This window comes from Oryx dammah, unplaced genomic scaffold, assembly GCF_014754425.2.
Source record: "Oryx dammah isolate SB20612 unplaced genomic scaffold, SCBI_Odam_1.1 HiC_scaffold_23, whole genome shotgun sequence".
Taxonomy (NCBI): Eukaryota; Metazoa; Chordata; class Mammalia; order Artiodactyla; family Bovidae; genus Oryx; species Oryx dammah.
The window spans coordinates 64,921,554-64,939,213 of record NW_024070207.1 but is presented as its reverse complement, the minus strand read 5'-3'; the positions used below and the strand labels follow the sequence as shown (position 1 = coordinate 64,939,213).

Here is a 17,660-nt window from a genome sequence, read left to right as displayed (position 1 = left end):
CAGGCTATCAAAGAGTACTGTTGGCAATATAGATCAAAGAATCCAAAATTACCTTAATAATGCTTATGAATCTTTTATCAATGACTTCATCTAAATATTTTAAAAATTATTTCTAGTCTAGATTTATTTAACCTCTTTGGGTAAATAAATTCTATAAGCTAATTATGTATTCTTATTTTTCAATTTGAATTTAAGGCATACTCTCTAGGCACTAGGCACTAAATAAAGTAATTTAATTTTTCAGAAGACTGAGAAAACAGGAAGAGTGGCAGTTACTCATCTATCTGCTTGGTTCTACACAGTCTTTGCAAGAATTAACGTTAGTATAAATGGTTTTGTTAGCTAGATCTTCTCAGGAAACACTACTAGCATTTCTTTACAATATTTTGGCCAGAGATGACCCAGGATAATATGAAAAGGACATATGAATTTCAGTAAACTACATATGGGAAGGGTGATATTTCTTTCTTCTAATAAAGATAAAACTTATTACATCATTATAAGTTTGGCAAGCAGATATAAGAAAAACGTATTTTTATTTCCTTCTAAAATCTGTGTTTATATAGTTCCCATAAAATCTTTGAGCTTGGCACAGAAATATGTAAATACACTTCCATATGGCTAAAAATACCTGAGTATATAAAAAAGGAAATGCTTCTGCTAAGAAGAAAGAAAAAGACAGGAGAGGAGAGAAGTGGAAGGGGGAGGGGAGGATGGGAGAGGCAGAGAGGGGAGAGGAGGAAGGGGGATAGGGAGGGGAAGGGGAGAGGAGAGAAAAAGGAGGGGTCTTAAGAGGGAGGGGAGGGAGAGGGGAGAGGAGGGAAAAAAGAAGGGAGGATGATGGGGGGGAGGGGAAGAAAGAAAATGAATTTTAAAAAGTCACCTTTCACAAAACTATGATTATATTTGCTTTAAGTAAAAATGCTTTAAAAAAAATTCTGGACCAACCATGAAACACCTCAAAATGTAAGCAGTTCATTTACATTTCAAATTTAATTCTGGTACCTATTTTTGGCTTTATAATGAGTTCAGGAAGGAACAAATCAAGACTGTGTTTATAACTCACATGGACATTACTCACCCACATTTGGAGGTTTCACATAATTTACAGGTAGTTCTGGAGGTCTGCCTCTATGTAGAGCTGCAAAAGCAGAGCCATTCCATAGTGTACTCTTACAGTCTATACAGAAAGATTCAAACGTTAGTCAAGGCATAGAATATTTTTTAAACTGCACCTCAGAGGCAAATGTCTATTTTCAATTTCATTACTATTAAAACCACAATAAGAAAATAACATATATATGTTTAAACATGCTACAATCTATATTATGACAGGTAAACAAACACCAATGCCTTCATGTTATCATCAGGATATTTTATTCTTTGTGCTGATCTAGAATCAAAGCTCTTACTATACATATATTTGAATCATCTGTAAATATGTCATGGATTAATAAGGTTTTAAGTTTATATTGGTCTCCTTCTGGATCTTTAGGCTTACACATGTCTACTCATATAAAACTGTATAAGCAAGGAAATGAATACAGCACAAGTACGCCAGGTAAAGTTCAGAAATTTATACTTTGTGTATGCTCATGTTATGGAGTGACTGCCAGTACTGTAACAGGTAACAACACTATGTATCAGATGAAAACTGAGTAAAAATAGTTGTGTTTTTGTCTTTAATGTTTACGTCAAAATTCAAGCAAATATGAAATAGTCCTAATAATTCAACTTTGAAACAAAAGTATTCTACTAATCTCCCAAAAGATGTCAAACTAACTGAATTGAAGAATTTCCTTAAATTATAAAATGAGATAATAAAAAACTGGTATCATTTATGCAACCATTTATTTATCTTTGTGAATTAGGATTTTTAAAAACATTTGCTAAAAAAGCAAAACAGAAATAAATTGGTTGCTAGATAGACCTGAAATATTTAATTCACTAAGGCATCCTTAACATCTAATTACACATTTTTATGTTCAGAAAATTCTATCTATATAATTTACATACTGGGGTTCCATGTAAAACTTTGGGGAGGACTTCCCTGGTAGTCCAGTGGTTAAGAATCCATCTGCCAATGCAGGGGACACAGATTCGATCCCTGATCCAGGAAGATTCCACATGCCATAGGGCAACTGAGCCTGTGTACCACAACTACTGAGCTCACATGTCACAGCTACTGAAGTCCTAGAGCCTAGAGCCTAGAGCCTGTGCTCCGCAACAAGAGAAGCCACTGTAATAAGAAGCCCAAGCACCAAAACTAAAGAGGAGCCCCTGTTCACTGCAACTAGAGAAAGCCTGCACACAGCAACAAAGACCCAGTGCAGCCATAAATCAATTTATAAATTAAGAAAACAACTTTGGGGAAAATCTGTTAAAGACTGAAAAACATTGGAGTAAAACTGTTATTGAAAAATGATGCATTGATACTTTTATTTAAATATCTTTAAATATAAACATCTTGACAGATCATAAATTTACCTGTTATGAAATACCCCTTGTGATTAGAATATCAAGAGTCAAAGATTAAGAACATCAAAATGTAATGAAAGAATATTTTACATATTGATACTGTACTAATTAGAGCAGTGATCTTTTGAGATCTCTATTCCACAGGATTACAAAGAGATTTTCTATTCTTTACCTCTACAGTATTCACTGTTTTACAGAAAAGGGCTCCATTTAGGCCTCTAGAAATTTACTTGTACACTAGGAAAATAAAAACAAGATTGGCAAGATAAGAAACGCTAGAATAAAATTAGTATTTAGAAAAGCCTGGGTACATTTCATTCACATAAAAAATATTTATTTCTCTAAAAACTATAAAAATCTTACCTTTGGCATCCCTTAACAGAGACTGCCGACCAACACCAAGTAATGTCTGTACCCCAGGAACACTCTGAGGGATCTCCTTATCTAGTAAGGGACCAATCCGCTCACAAATTTTAAGGAGGTAGTCTGGAGGAATGTGTGCATTGGCTGCCACCTAAAAAGCATAAATAAAATACAGGAAAACAAATTTGTTTTAAAAACATTACCAACCTGCTCCAACATGGAACAAACTCAGCCATTAAAAAGAATTCATTTGAATCAGTTCTAATGAGGTGGATGAAACTGGAGCCTATTATACAGAGTGAACTAAGCCAGAAAGAAAAATACCAATATGGTATACTAACATATATATATGAAATTTAGAAAGATGGTAACGATAACCCTGTATGCGAGACAGCAAAAGAGACACAGATGTATAGAACAGTCTTTTGGACTCTGTAGGAGAGGGAGAGGGTGAGATGATTTGGGAGAATGGCATTGAAACATGTATAATATCATATATGAAACGAATCACCAGTCCAGGTTCGATGCATGATACGGGATGCTTGGGGCTGGTGCACTGGGATGACCCAGAGGGATGGTACAGGGGTTGGGGGTGGGGAAGGAGGGAGTGGGGTTCAGGATGGGGAACATGTGTATACCTGTGGCAGATTCATGTTGATGTATGGCAAAACCAATACAATATTGTAAAGTAATTAACCTCCAATTAAAATAAATAAATTTATATTTTAAAATAAATAAATAAATAAAATACACAACAAGGAAAATAACATTTTAAATATTTAATACTTCAACCAAATTTAGGAAACAGCCACAGAGAATTAAGCACCATTTAAGCAAATATTAACATGTAAATGACAAGGCAGTTTAACTTACTTTTATATGTTTTGATTAAGATTAACAGCTAAGCAAATGATTTATACAAAAAAGTGTTACAAAACAGCAAAAATGAGCATGTCTAAAACCCAAAAAAGTACAAAGATGATGGCTAAATTCTACTAGTACTTGATCATCAGTGATAAACTGATCAAGAATCAGAGAATCTAGACTCTATATAAATGATAAGAATGCAAACAAAGGTATTACTTCCATAAAACTCCCACTTAAGCCCCTTTAGGATTAACAGTACATATTTGCTTAATTAAAGCATCACTCTTTCCCTAAAAAAGCTAACTGGTTTTCAAAAGAGTATAAAATTAATGATAATTTTATATACCATGTTCTAAACAACTAAGCTATGTACTCAAAATTCAATGCAACAACTCATTTTTAAAACACAATTTTTGAAGATGGTTAACAAATGCAGACAGGAATGAGACAATAAAATAACAAAAGTGGTTTCCATTTTTTATCTAAGCTAGTGTTAAAGTTACTAATGTGTTTCACCAATACCTAATTATTAAAACAGTAAACAGAGTAAACTAGAATATTAAAAATCCTTAGACAAAAAGAACATCTACATTCTCATCTTGACAAAAGGTCCTAAAATCTATCTAGTTATAAAGTTACAATGCCATTTTTTTAAAGTGCTATATATAGAGAGAAACGTGTGTGTGTGTGTGTGTGTGTGTGTACCTGCCATCACATAAGGACACAAATCAATATATTACCACCAAATCAAGAACAATATAGTGCAAAAGATAACTTTGTAAATCATCCTTAATGATCACTAGCACAAGAGATTTTGTGTGTTCTTGATAAATATTGGTTCACTGAATCAATGAATAAGTAAAAACCAAAGTCTACTTATAAGCAATATCAGAAGAATTCACAGAGGAAAAATGTTTCTCCTATCAGATTGTTTTCTTAGGAAACAGGTTGAAGAACTACAATACAACATGTACATAGGATCTGGGGATAAGTGATCTACCATGACTTTTTTAAATTACTTATTGCCAATTATCTTTTACAAGCCCCCTCAAAAACCTTTTTTTTTTTTTTTTTGGCCACATGACATGACATGTGGGATCTTAGTTCCAGACCTGGGATAGAACCCATGCCTCCTGCAGTGGACGTATTAACCACTGGACCATCGAAGAAGCCCCCACAAACCAATTTTGATCTACCCAAATCACTGGGGCCTGCACAACTGTCATGGTGGTCAGGAAGAATGGCAACTTAATCTGATTACTTTTCATTTGCATGTGGATTGGGACAAAGGATCAAGCAAATTCTTTCACTTATTTCACACAACTCTAGTTGTGTTTCTAAGCAATTAACTACATAGAACTAAAATAATACAAGTAATATTGAAGTCAAAGCAGGTGATGATTCAATTTAAAAGCCATTTTTTTTGTTACCTAGAGCTTGGTGGGCTGCCGTCTATGGGGTCGCACAAAGTCAGACACGACTGAAGCGACTTAGCAGCAGCAGAGACACTGATGGGCTTCCCTTAAAGAATCCACCTGCAATGCGGAAGACCTGGGTTGGAGACCTGGGTTTGATCTCTGGGTTGGGAAGATCCCCTGGAGAAGAGAAAGGCTACCCACTCCAGTATTCTGGCCTGGAGAATTCCATGGACTGTATAGTCCATGGAGTCACAAAGAGTCGGACACAACTAAGCGACTTTCCCTTTTCAGAGACACTGATATCCTAGAATCCTAGTTTGTAATTCATCCTCTCCACAAGAGGGCATTCCTAAATAGGCCTACACACAAATATAATTAGTACTCCCAAAATATATATACATCACAAAGAAAAACGACTTAAAATACAGCATATTAACATCTATAATAGTTTGTGCCTTTTTTCCCAAAAAAACTGTCTTGTGTAAACTGGGCTTCTGTTAACATTTTCCACCAAGTAAATGTTATAAGGCTTTACACATGATGGTAGTTGATGTCTTCAGTGGCATTTTCTATTCTATCAATTTTCTTTTTTTCATTTCATTACCATCTCAAGAGTTACAAAAAGCTAACTACCCTAGAACTTGTAATATACAGTAATATATACCCAGAAAATAGGCGTTCTCTGACATGAATTTTTAGAATTACCGTCTTATAGAAACCTGTCAGATTTATGTCTTTTTTATGATTATATAAATTTTATTTAGAATCAAACAGCAAGAAAAGGACAATAAATAAATAAATCTAATCTTACTTCAAAAAACCCTTACTACTTAAAGTTGAATATTCCAACAATTATGTCTTAAACTGAAATCTTAGGCCCTCTGGCTACTTCATTTTATAAAAACGATGTTTAGGGACTTCCCTGATGGTCCAGTGGCTGACTCCAGACTCCAGGTTTGACGGTTGGTCAGAGGACTAGTTCTCACATGCCACAACTAAGAGGTTGAATGCTTCAACTAAAGATCCCACATGCAGCAACAAAGATCAAAGATCCTGCCTGCCGCAACTAAGACGGATGTGTGTGTATACCCAAATAAATAATGAAAACAAATTTTTTAAAAAATGATGTTTGATTTTCAGGTGTGTGTGTATGTGTATGTGCGTTCACACACAGGTGTGCAGGTGCACGCTCATTTCGGTCTGACTCTTTGTGACCCTGTGGACTGTAGCCTGCAAGGCTACTCTGTCCATGGAATTTTCCAGCCAAGAATACTGGAATGAGTTGCCATTTTCTCCTCTAGGGGATCGTCCCAACCCAGGGATTGAACCTACACCTCTTGTGTGTGTCTCCTGCATTAGCAGGTGGATTCTTTACCATTTGCACCAACAATTATATAAACTTTTTATCATTTCCTCAGCAATTATTTTAAAACACAGAATCATTAACTAAGCAACTAAAACAAGGCTCATCTACTCTCAAATTGTCCCCCTTGAAAATTTGCATTATAAACTTAAATTTTTTCACAGGTTTGCTTTTCACCCTATACAACAGAAAAATTACTCAACTTCTAGGCAGTCCCATTCAAAAATTCATTCCTCTAAAATCAGTAAAAATTTGATTATAAAACAGTACTAGAGGAACATAGATTCCATCAACACAATGGCAATAACAATATTTTTGAGTTTGAACATGCTCTCGTCCTTTAAATAAAATTAGCAGGCTTCCAGACTTTATCAGCACAGTTCTTGCAATAATAGTTTCTTCCAAATCAAACTTCAGGACTTTTAAGTGGTATAAACGTTTACTTCAACCCATGTTCTTTGATTAAAGCTGGAATTTCTTAAAGGTGATCTTTCTAAACATAAGAACTCTTATCTACACTCCATAATTATATTTCTAAGTTCTTTTAAAAATTCTATATTAGAATTACATGTGAATATAATGCAATATATAATAAAATATAATATCAAAAGTATGTATTAAAATATTCTATGAAATTAATGCCTTATTAAAAGCCATTTTTTTATTAAAACTCAAAGCATTCTAATTTCAATTATTTAACCAAATTTCTCTTTCTGGAATATAATGACCAACAAGTAACAGAACAAGTACTTTCAGATTAGAAGAACAAAACCATTCTCTAAAAACACAGTTCAAGAGTATAATACAAACTTCTGTATTATTTTGTAAAAAAATCTCCAAGGAGTTAAATTATAAAACTTTTGAACTGGAAGGATCCTTATATATAATTAACTTAATTCCACATCTGAGCAGGAAAAACAAATTCAGAGAAGTGATGTCCAATGGTCACAATGAATGGATAGCAACCTGGGTCTCTCTGTCCACTGTTATTTCTATTACTGCCCCATTAAGGCAACTGAAAAATAAAGGTAATGAACACAAAGACTGCAAAAAATTAAAACTAACAAAAATATAAATTAAAACTAACTAAAAAAATAAATCTGAATGCTGCTAAGTCACTTCAGTCGTGTCCAACTCTGTGCAACCCCATAGACGGCAACCCACCAGGCCAATACATCTGAAAAAACTGAAAGAAATTAAATGAAAGCTAGATTATAAATAAACCTTAACAGGAAGACTGGCTGACCTAAAGAGCAAATCTAACAACTGAAATTACCACTTCAGAATCATTATGACAACTGAGAAGACCAGAGAAATTCTACTAGTCATAGTTAGTTAAAAGAAATCCAGTTGGGCACTGAATAAAACACTTGCTTGCTAAGTCACTTCAGTCGTGTCCGACTCTGTGTGACCCCATAGATGGCAGCCCACCAGGCTCCCCCGTCCCTGGGATTCTCCAGGCAAGAACACTGGAGAGGGTTGCCATTTCCTTCTCCAATGCATGAAAGTGAAAAGTGAAAGTGAAGTCTCTCAGTCGTGTCCGACCCTCAGCGACCCCATGGACTGCAGCCCACCAGGCTCCTCCATCCATGGGATTTTCCAGGCAAGAGTACTGGAGTGGGGTGCCATTGCCCTCTCCGGAATAAAACACAAAGGGTTCCTAATCTCAGGGGGCCAGGCCTGCACCAAGAGCTATATTTGAAATACTAATTTTCAGATGGCCATGATAGTATTTTTACTTTGGCGTTTTGAAATAATAGGATCAGACAAGTAACCAAAAAATGAAGAAAACAGAATTGTGTATTTTATTTTCTAACTAAAATCATGACTACACAGGAAAAATGAAGAATGAAACTGAGAACGTATGCTCAAGAAGTAAAATGCAACATTTTATCTGAGATTCAAAACGTTCTTTTTTCCTGGTGGAGGAGGGGGAAGAGAAAAAGCACATGCACAGTTTATCACAGGACTTTTTGATATCTAGGGACAGAAAATGAAACAGATTTTGAAAAATACAGCAAGGCTTTAAGATAAGCATGATATTCTGAAGTCTAAGAGCCTGAATTACTCAGGTTCTAAAACTGACTAGCTGTTACTCCTTTTGGGAGTGTGATACAGTAGAAAAGACTTGGATTTGAATTATTCCAGCATCCCCAGGCTCCTACTTATGTGACCTGCAAAGTTATTCAGCCTCTCTGACTCTGAGCTCCCTCATCTGTAAAACAGGGAGTAATGATAGCTACTTAATATTATCTGTAAAACAAAAACAAAAACAAAACCATTCACTTACACATTCATTCATTCAGACGTTTAAAGTATAGGGATATAATGAAAGATTAAATTGCTGCCCTAAGAGAATCCACAGTCCGAGTTGTGAAGACTAGTAGATAGAAACAAATCAAATCTACAAGTGCCCAGAGGTTTAGTACAGAGAGCTAAAGGAATAAAGTACAGTACCTCATTCACCCTGGGGTAGGGGTTTATGTCCGATTTCACACCTGGATTCGAAGTGAAAGTTAACAAGAGAGACAAAGAGAAAGCATTCCAGGCAAAAAGAAAACACTTTGCACAGTGCCTAGTACATATATCTCCTCAAGGTTTAAGATGTATCTCCTCAAGGTTTAAGATGTATCTCCACAACCTTAAGTTAAAAAAAAAAATCACACACTATCTGGAGTACCATCTGATTTTTTGAAGGAAAAAAATGTACATACTTGTACAAAAAAGAATTAAAGAGAACATTAAAAATTAATAGTTTATTTTCTGCTTGATACATTCCAGTAAAATATAAATGTCTACAATAATCCAATATTACCTTTATAATTTTAAAAAATTCATTTTAATATTTGATGAATTTGAAGGAGAAATGAAAAACTGGACAGCAAAGGAAAGAAAACAGGCCTTCCCATTGAAGTAATAACACTGGTTAACAGGGTGGGCTACAGTGTTAAGACTTCGTATCACTTTCTTTTGAAAATATTAATCATTGTTCATAGCATCTTTTTATTAGTTTTAAGATTTCCTCAGAAATGAAACAGGCAGAGCAATCCACCTAGGGCTCAAGTATTCTCTGGGTTATACTGTTTCAAGAAAGTACTAAAAGTACTATAACCTTGAGATCAGATGATATCAAGACAAGAACTAGGGACCCACCCACATTCTAGAAGTTTCTCAGGAGAGAAAGGTCCAATGAAAAGAACTCCATACTAGCTAGCAGATTAGCATATGTAAAAAGTATATACCATGAAACACTTTTTTTAAAAGTTAAGAAAATTGAGCAAATAACTAGCTAATTATAAAGTGCCATGGTAGGTACTAAAAGGCATAAGAAAAACACTTTCAACAAAGTAATATAAAGTACAAGAAATAAATTATCAACCATGTGTAGAAAATAAGATTAGGATAAGAAGAAATCAATCAGAAGGGTTGAGGATCCCTGCAACAAGACATGGGAAAAATATACCTCCCACTTCTTAAAAATCAGTGAATACTGTTCCAGTATTACACTGAATTATTTTCTATAATTCATAAAAATGCAAATAACACTAAATATCTTTTGATATAATGATCATTCTTTGAATTAACACAGACGCACTTCAAAAACACTCATTTGGGGCTCAATTTTGACACTTTCTAAATGCTCTTTTTTTAATGTTACTATTATATATGCCCCTTACCTTAATAAAAAAAAATTACTAGGAAAATTGGGTAGTGATAATTAGCTAGCTAAGAAAACATAAATTCTGGGGTCATAATTCTTCAGATTTTAATGCTGGTCATTCAAACTCTCTGTTCTATGTTTAAAATATAATAAAATGTAGTAACCAACTTATTTGCACTCATTTGCATTCTTTCATATTTAACTCATTTGGTCCACATAATAACCTTGCAAAACAGGTAGGGGTTCTTATTTTATAAATGAAGAATTGATTCTCTGAGAGGTTAAGTAACTTGCCCAGGGTGGCTCAGCAAGCAATGACTACTACCCACAAAATTCTACTAGAAAAATGTTAAAGGCACCTCTAAAATATGACATAAACATTCAATTGACTTTAAATTACTATTTTAATCCCTATAAAAATTTATTAATCAATCAATAACCAACATCAGTAAAACTTTAACAAAAACACACAAACTAAACTTAATAGTCAAATGTCACAAAGGTTCTTTTGGGACAAAATTTTATAAGAAACATTCACCCAATACAAATTCTTACTCTCTTCATTTCCTTAATACCATCTCATTTGCACTGAGATACCAGTTTTCCTAGGACTGATGAGAAATCTCCAAAGGGATTTTAATCACTGAAAATGTATTCCTAGAGCCCAAGTGTTGGGGGAAAAAGCCAAGGATCAATCCAGATGAATAGCTAAAACTGATGTGGCTCAAGCAAATCAGTAGTGAAGAACATCAGTTTCCAGACACTGATTGCTGTCTGCCATACCTATCATTTAGCAATATATCCACAAGGGGGTCAAGCAGTGCATGCCTTTTGGTTTCCCACAATGCATTCTGTTGCTAACTATGGCTGTGTGTTCACATAACAGTTAATAAGTCACACATGCTTAAATTGCTTCCACACTTAGAGATGCAATAACCATGCTACTAGCACTCAAAGATTATTCTACAGTTCTACTAGACAATTTAAGTTATTACTAGTAACTAGAGAACAAGAGCTGGGTAAGAGGAGAAAAATACAGATATGTCTGTAATTCAAATATGGTATTTAAAAGCAGTTGGTGAGGATCAAATGAAACAATGTGAAAACATTTTTAAACTTAAGTATGTTAAATGCAGGTGTAAATTCTTATAATGGCATATATCACCATAGATGTATTACTTTTAAAGATATGAGTAAAGATTAAAATCTTGATAAAGTTTTCTTTTTTTTAATATAGCATAAAACTGCTTAAATCTTTTCCATATAAAACAAAGGCAATACAATCTATGACACTCCAAATGTAAGCACTAATTGGGTGGTTTCAATTCTATGGATGAAAAATGCTGAATAAATGTAAAAATATACATCATACCTAAAGATAATTATGTCTCTGGTTCAGTCTTATGATAAAAGTACCCACAAAATAATTCAAAAATCTTAAGGTATGTCTATAAAAATGTTTCCAAGTCATCTTTCTGATATGTAAAATTTGTGTATTAGCAAAAACTATTCATTTAAACACACATTCACACACACACACTCCTCACTGCTCTGTCATTCCCAATGATCATCCCAGTAAAGCTCCAAGGAGGAAGCAATAGAATAGTGAACAATTCAATAGGGTCACCACAAATGAAAGGACATTTGTAATTACTTAAATTATCTACCTTAAGGAGAAGCAAATCTAATTCTATTATATTGTAAATAAGTCAAGCAGAAATAAAGAAAAATACTCAGATCAAACTTCAGAAACAATCATCCTGACTTCAAATCTCTCCCTGTATTATTACAAAACTCTGAAAATTAATTTAGAATTTTCTAATGTCATAATCAAAAATGTTACAGTTCAACATATACTGACAAACATTTCACCAAGACTCTTCTTTAAAAGGCACTTTATATCCCAACATGTTGATGTTTGCCTGCAAGTAGGTTTAATAAAAAAAAGTTCCTGGTGTTCCAAATTATAAGTAAAACACTAAATCAGATTTCAGAAAGAAAAAGAGGGATTTTTAGACTATGTAATAGTAACAGTAGTAATAAGTGCCAATGAAATCCAACACATTATCTTAATATTCTTCTGGATAAATCAAGTTAAGTAGTATAGATTTTTACAATTCAATTAAAAATATACATATGGACAGAAAGGCAGGATTTTTGTTTCAAGTAAGTAGTATACATGACTATGCAACTTCAATTCAGTATTTTGATATCCTTGTTTATACTCCTTTGCCTCTTTATTATGCACTTGTATTCTATCCTTTTACTATCCCAGTACATTTTAAGTTTGAAATTCTGCAATATAATTTAACGTATAAGGTTATACTAATTAATAATACTTTGTCCTAAATTTCAATCAAAAATATGTAGCTAAATCAAAGATCACAGTTTAAATCCATTGTTCTAACAGCACTTTAAAAAATACCCCAAGAAAAAAATCCATCTCTCCTACAATGAAGCCACTCAAAATCTCACATCAGATTTGAAATCATTTTTATCAAGAACTGATGAATCTAGCAATCAATCTAATACTACACACTCAGTTCTCAGCCACTTCTTTTCCTTCTGTTCAAATTCTCATTCAGCTCTGTTTCATCTCCCGTTACAAAGAAATTTATAGGTAGAGCACAGACATATGACTAAAAATAAAACCTCATTATCAAAATGTATTATCCCTAGAAAAACTGGATCCTGGTGTGGAAAAATAAAAGCCTATATGTACAATATAAAAATTAAGTTAAAAACAAAAAAAAATAACACTATCTAAACTAAGGATAATATTAATAGAGAAATTCTGTGTATATAAAAATTAAAAATGTATAAGGAATTATAAAAACAACAAATTTAAAAGATAAAGGTGAAAATCAAGTACACACAGGAATATACAAATGGATTAACAATAATTTAAAAATAACTCGCTAAAGTAAAAGCCTCACTAACAGAAAAGAGCTAATTAAATAAACAAAATAAAGAGGATTATTTTCACCTATTAAAGCCACCAAAAGATTTTAAAAATTCATTCTAAGTATCTAGATGGTTAGATTATAAATTAGTACAATCTCCTGGAGAGCAATTTTATAATATATAAAATGGATGAGACCCCTGACCTGATAACTCCACTTCAGAAATATAGCCCAGGAAAATAACTGGGGATAAAAAAGGGGAAAAAGCAGAATGACTACTTAACTATGCAAAGATATTAGTGAAAAACTGCAAGTAACCCAAATGCTCAACTACCAATTGAGTTCTAACCACAGCAACTTAAATAAAACTGAATCTTTCCTTGCCATTAAATAACAATAGCTATTCAAATATAGATAAGTATATGTAGAAGTGTTAAGAAAATATAAAGCATAAAGTGGATACCGATTGCAAATACATGAAGACATACCTTTACAATATAAGGAAAGGAAGTCTAGTAAACTGGGCTTTGTTTAGTTTTTTTGTTTTTCTCCCTGTGTGTTTGTGTGTATATGTGTGTGTGGTTAGAAGACTGTATTTTTAATACTTTTGATGCTCATTTCCTTTTTACCACATCAAGTTAATTTTTAAAAAGCGTTTTCCTTTTAAAAAATGCTACCTGCTTAAAATGGTACACTTAGAGAGAAATAAATGTTAACCAAAAAATTTGTCGATACAGCTTAGTATGAAGCACTATTTTCAAAACCACATTAGTCATGAAGTGTTAAAACATATTGGTAGGCATTGTTGTTTTTGTCCTTTTTTGGCAGAACTTCAGTCCAACAAAAAGTTCTGACTACAAATTAAATAAACTGGAAATACATGCAGCTTTTCAGAAATAATTTTTATCTGAGAATTTTTGCCATTAATAATAGTACAGATGATGGAGTTTATCCTTATCGCAAGTATTATACCATTTTCTGTGCTTTGTAAAACTAAAAAATTTAGATTCGGTAATTAGCATGGTTTCATTCTTGTAATTTAATACAAAGAAAAATCAAATGACCACCAAAGTAATTTAAATATTGTCTTGCTGAAAGCAAACTTTAAATTATGTTATTTATATTTAGAGTCTACCATATCCCTCCAACTTTCTTTAACTTTAATGTTCCTCCATTCGGATCTTATCTGAAGGAAAAGTGGCTGAATTTAGATTTTAGTAACATCATACCTTTCTCCTTCCATTTCCTTCCAAATGACTGTGCCAGTGGATAACACAAGGTAACACCCCCCCCCCCCCCAAATAAAAAGGATCACTTTTTTGTGTGTGTCAATGCCAAACATGAAGGTGCATTTACACTATGAATTATATCTATAAAACGAACAACAGTCAATCCAGTGCTTTTGGTCCTTTACTAAAGTATATTCTATTTTAAAATTTTAAAAACCATTGTTGTCTCCTTGTTAAATCTCAAATCGTGCTTCATTGGTCCTCAAAAAACGCATAATCTATAGTTCTTATATAGTGAAATTTTAACTACACAAACGCGATTTAATAATGACTAAAGCAATTTTCTAAAATATGAGATATACAATGATTATGCTATTATTCCGCAGTCGATTATCTAAACCTGGCAAATTCTGGAATTAGCTCGATGCTCCCTATTATTTTTAATTGTGCTGTTTTTCCCTAGTCCCGGGTCTGTCAATTCCCCTTCGGAAGCCCCTTCGCCGTGCGGCCCGACTGCTCCCCCCGCAAAAAAAAGGCTAAGCCTGGCCTCAGTTCCCGTATTTTAAGCCAGGACCAACCAGAAACCAGTTTTCTTCCACTAATCCGGAACTCCCGGCTGTTACCAACGCTGTCATTGGCCAGCGTCAGTCCTTGGTACGTGCCCCAAGATAACCCCCGGGTTTCTCTCCTTTTTCCCCCTACAATAGGCCTTTCCTGATGTTTGTAACATATTTAGAAACCACAATACGGCATCTCAGATAACCAACTCACATTCTTCAAAGTTTTCGGGTGGAAACAAACGAGGCCAAGGGGAGGGCAAGATACCTTTTCTCGGACTCGCCAAGAGGGGGGAAGGGACGTTCATCGCCTCAGCACGGAGCTCTAGAGCCGCGTCGGTAGAAGGGTCGGGGGTAGGTTGGGGATACAAGGTGGTGGAAAGGGAGTGAAGAATGAGTTGGGTTGAGTTGAAATGAAAACTTTACTCACCAGATCCTCGAAGCTTCTTCGGTGCTCTCTCCCCTCCCAGTCTAAGCGGCGCGGAATAAGCTGGGGGCCGGCAAAAAGAAAGGGTGGAGGGGGCAACGATAAAGGCCAAGCCTCTGCTCCGCATCAACCCGACCCAGCTTGGGTCCGGGTCCTCGACCCTTGGCGTCTTTATTTTTCTGGCCTGATAGCTGTTGTCTCAGAGCTAGACGAGTGGGGGGGGAAGGAGGCCGAGGAGGAGGAAATCCTGAAAAACCACCTCCCACAGGCATAAAATGGGGTGAGTTAGGACCCCAGAGATATCCGCCCCCTTTGAGGGAAGGAGCCGGTTCACCCCTGTAGCAACAGCTATGAGTGCCCAGATCCGAGGCTCCCTCCCAGCCCTTGCCCTCCGCCCCTTACTTGCCCTCCCCTTCCTCCAGTCTCACCCAAACCCTACCCACCTCTTCCCGAAGGGGCTACGTACCTGATGCTCCTCGAGTTCCTGCACTAGCACCTGAGCAAAAGGGAAACACGGATTATGACGAGCAGCTCGGGCCATCACCCATATCTCCCTCCCCAATTCGAACCCAGCCGCTGACTGTAGAGCTACTCAAGGCCGGCCTTTACCTCAACCACAACGAAACTGCACACTCTGCTGCCTCGATTTCCCCATTGGGACCATTCCCCAAGACTCCCAGATCTCCTTCCCCGTCTCACCTGAGCGGATTTGTTGCAGGGTCCGGATTGCAAGAATCTAGCGATCAGGTAATACAGCTCTGAGGAAAAGGGGGGGGTGGGAAGAGGTTGAGAGGGAGGCAAAGAGAAATAGAATCTTTTTCAAAAGAAACTGACAGCCGCCGCGCTAAGCCCCCATCCTCTTAACCCCCGGACACAGCCACCCACCGGCTTCGATCTGGGTAGGTGCCGCCGCCATCCTTTTCCTGGGGGGGATTGGGGGCTTCGCTCCAGAGGGGCTGGCGGGGGAGAGTGGGGGCGCTGTCTCTATTGTGGTGAAGCCCCCATGCCCAGGAGTCCCGCCGCTTCCGCTGCACTCCGCGTCCCAGTTTCGGTCTTTCTCGGATTCATCGCATCACGTTTCGACCCATAGATATTCTAGCCCAAGAGCTGAGGAGGCGGAGGAGGAAGGAGAGTAAGAGAGAGAAGAGGAGGGAGGAGCCGAAGTGTCGGAGGGGTGGGCGGGGGCAAAGGGGGTGGAGAGAGGGGAGGGTAAAAACTGTAAGAGGTAACTGCAGCGCCCGTTGTTCGCCGCCAGGGGCAGTAACGCAGCCGCCAGTCCTCCTCTCTCCTAGACGGCCACGGTTGCCTAGCTACTACTCCCAGAAGGAAGGGGAGGTGCTAACTGATGACCGACGCTCTGGCAGCTGCCGCAGAACTCGGTGGTGACGTTCTCTTCTGCGAGCTCCTGAATCCGTTGTCCTTCCTGTGAGAGCAGTCAGGTCCTTTCCTGTTAAGGACTTTTCCCTCTGGCTGGTGATGTGGGACTTGTGAGGAGCCAACTTGACTCAGCGTCTTTCTTAGATTTCCTCACGGCAAGAAAGAGGCTTTATTTTTTTGCCTCTCTTCCACCAAAAGGAGTTTAGCCTCAAAGGATCTTGTGACTGAGAAAGAAAAGGATCCCCTACTTCGTGGTCACTTGTTTTTCTTTAAAATATTTTTTGTACGGATGAAAATGCTGTGTAGTTAGCAGTCCAGAGGGCAGGGCTCATATTGTTACAGAGAAAGAGCAGCTATCAAATGTCCCCTGGTTCTGATAAATATTTCAGGAAGAATTTGCTGTTAGACATGAAGCATTTTATTTTTCCACTTCTGAATGTTTCAGTTCAGTTCAGTCGCTCAGCCCTGTCTGACTCTTTGTGACCCCATGAACTGCAGCACACCAGGCCTCCCTGTCCATCACCAACTCCCGGAGTCCACCCAAACCCATGTCCATTGAGTCGGTGATGCCATCCAACCATCTCATCCTCTGTCGTCCCCTTCTCCTGCCCTCAATCTTTCCCAGCATCAAGGTCTTTTCCAGTGAGTCAGCTCTTCGCATCAGGTGGCCAAAGTATAGGAGTCTCAGCTCAGCATCAATCCTTCCAATGAACACCCAGGACTGATCTCCTTCAGAATGGACTGGTTGGATCTCCTCGGAATCCAAGGGACTCTCAAGAGTCTTCTCCAACACCACAGTTCAAAAGCATCAATTCTTCGGCGCTCAGCTTTCTTTATAGTCCAACTCTCACATGCATACATGACCACTGGAAAAACCATAGCCTTGACTAGATGGACCTTTGTTGGCAAAATAATGTCTCTGCTTTTTAATATGCTGTCTAGGTTGGTCATAACTTTCCTTCCAAGGAGTAAGTGTCTTTTAATTTCATGGCTGTAATCATCATCTGCAGTGATTTT

At 36.6% G+C, this 17,660-nt stretch overlaps 1 protein-coding gene across 1 annotated transcript in view; it reads right to left on the bottom strand.

The window, feature by feature from the left end:
• The window catches only part of BRWD3 (bromodomain and WD repeat domain containing 3), a 155,668-nt gene extending 139,268 nt beyond the window's left edge, over positions 1–16,400 (bottom strand). The window contains exons 1-6 of the mRNA XM_040265636.1: positions 16,152–16,400; positions 15,966–16,024; positions 15,733–15,762; positions 15,270–15,329; positions 2,842–2,992; positions 1,082–1,180 (exon numbers count right to left, since the gene is read on the bottom strand). Coding sequence (XP_040121570.1) covers positions 1,082–1,180; positions 2,842–2,992; positions 15,270–15,329; positions 15,733–15,762; positions 15,966–16,024; positions 16,152–16,182 — 430 coding nt within the window. The 5' untranslated portion in view covers positions 16,183–16,400. The remainder of the gene's footprint in view (positions 1–1,081; positions 1,181–2,841; positions 2,993–15,269; positions 15,330–15,732; positions 15,763–15,965; positions 16,025–16,151) is intronic.
• Between the last annotated feature and the right edge of the window lie 1,260 nt (positions 16,401–17,660).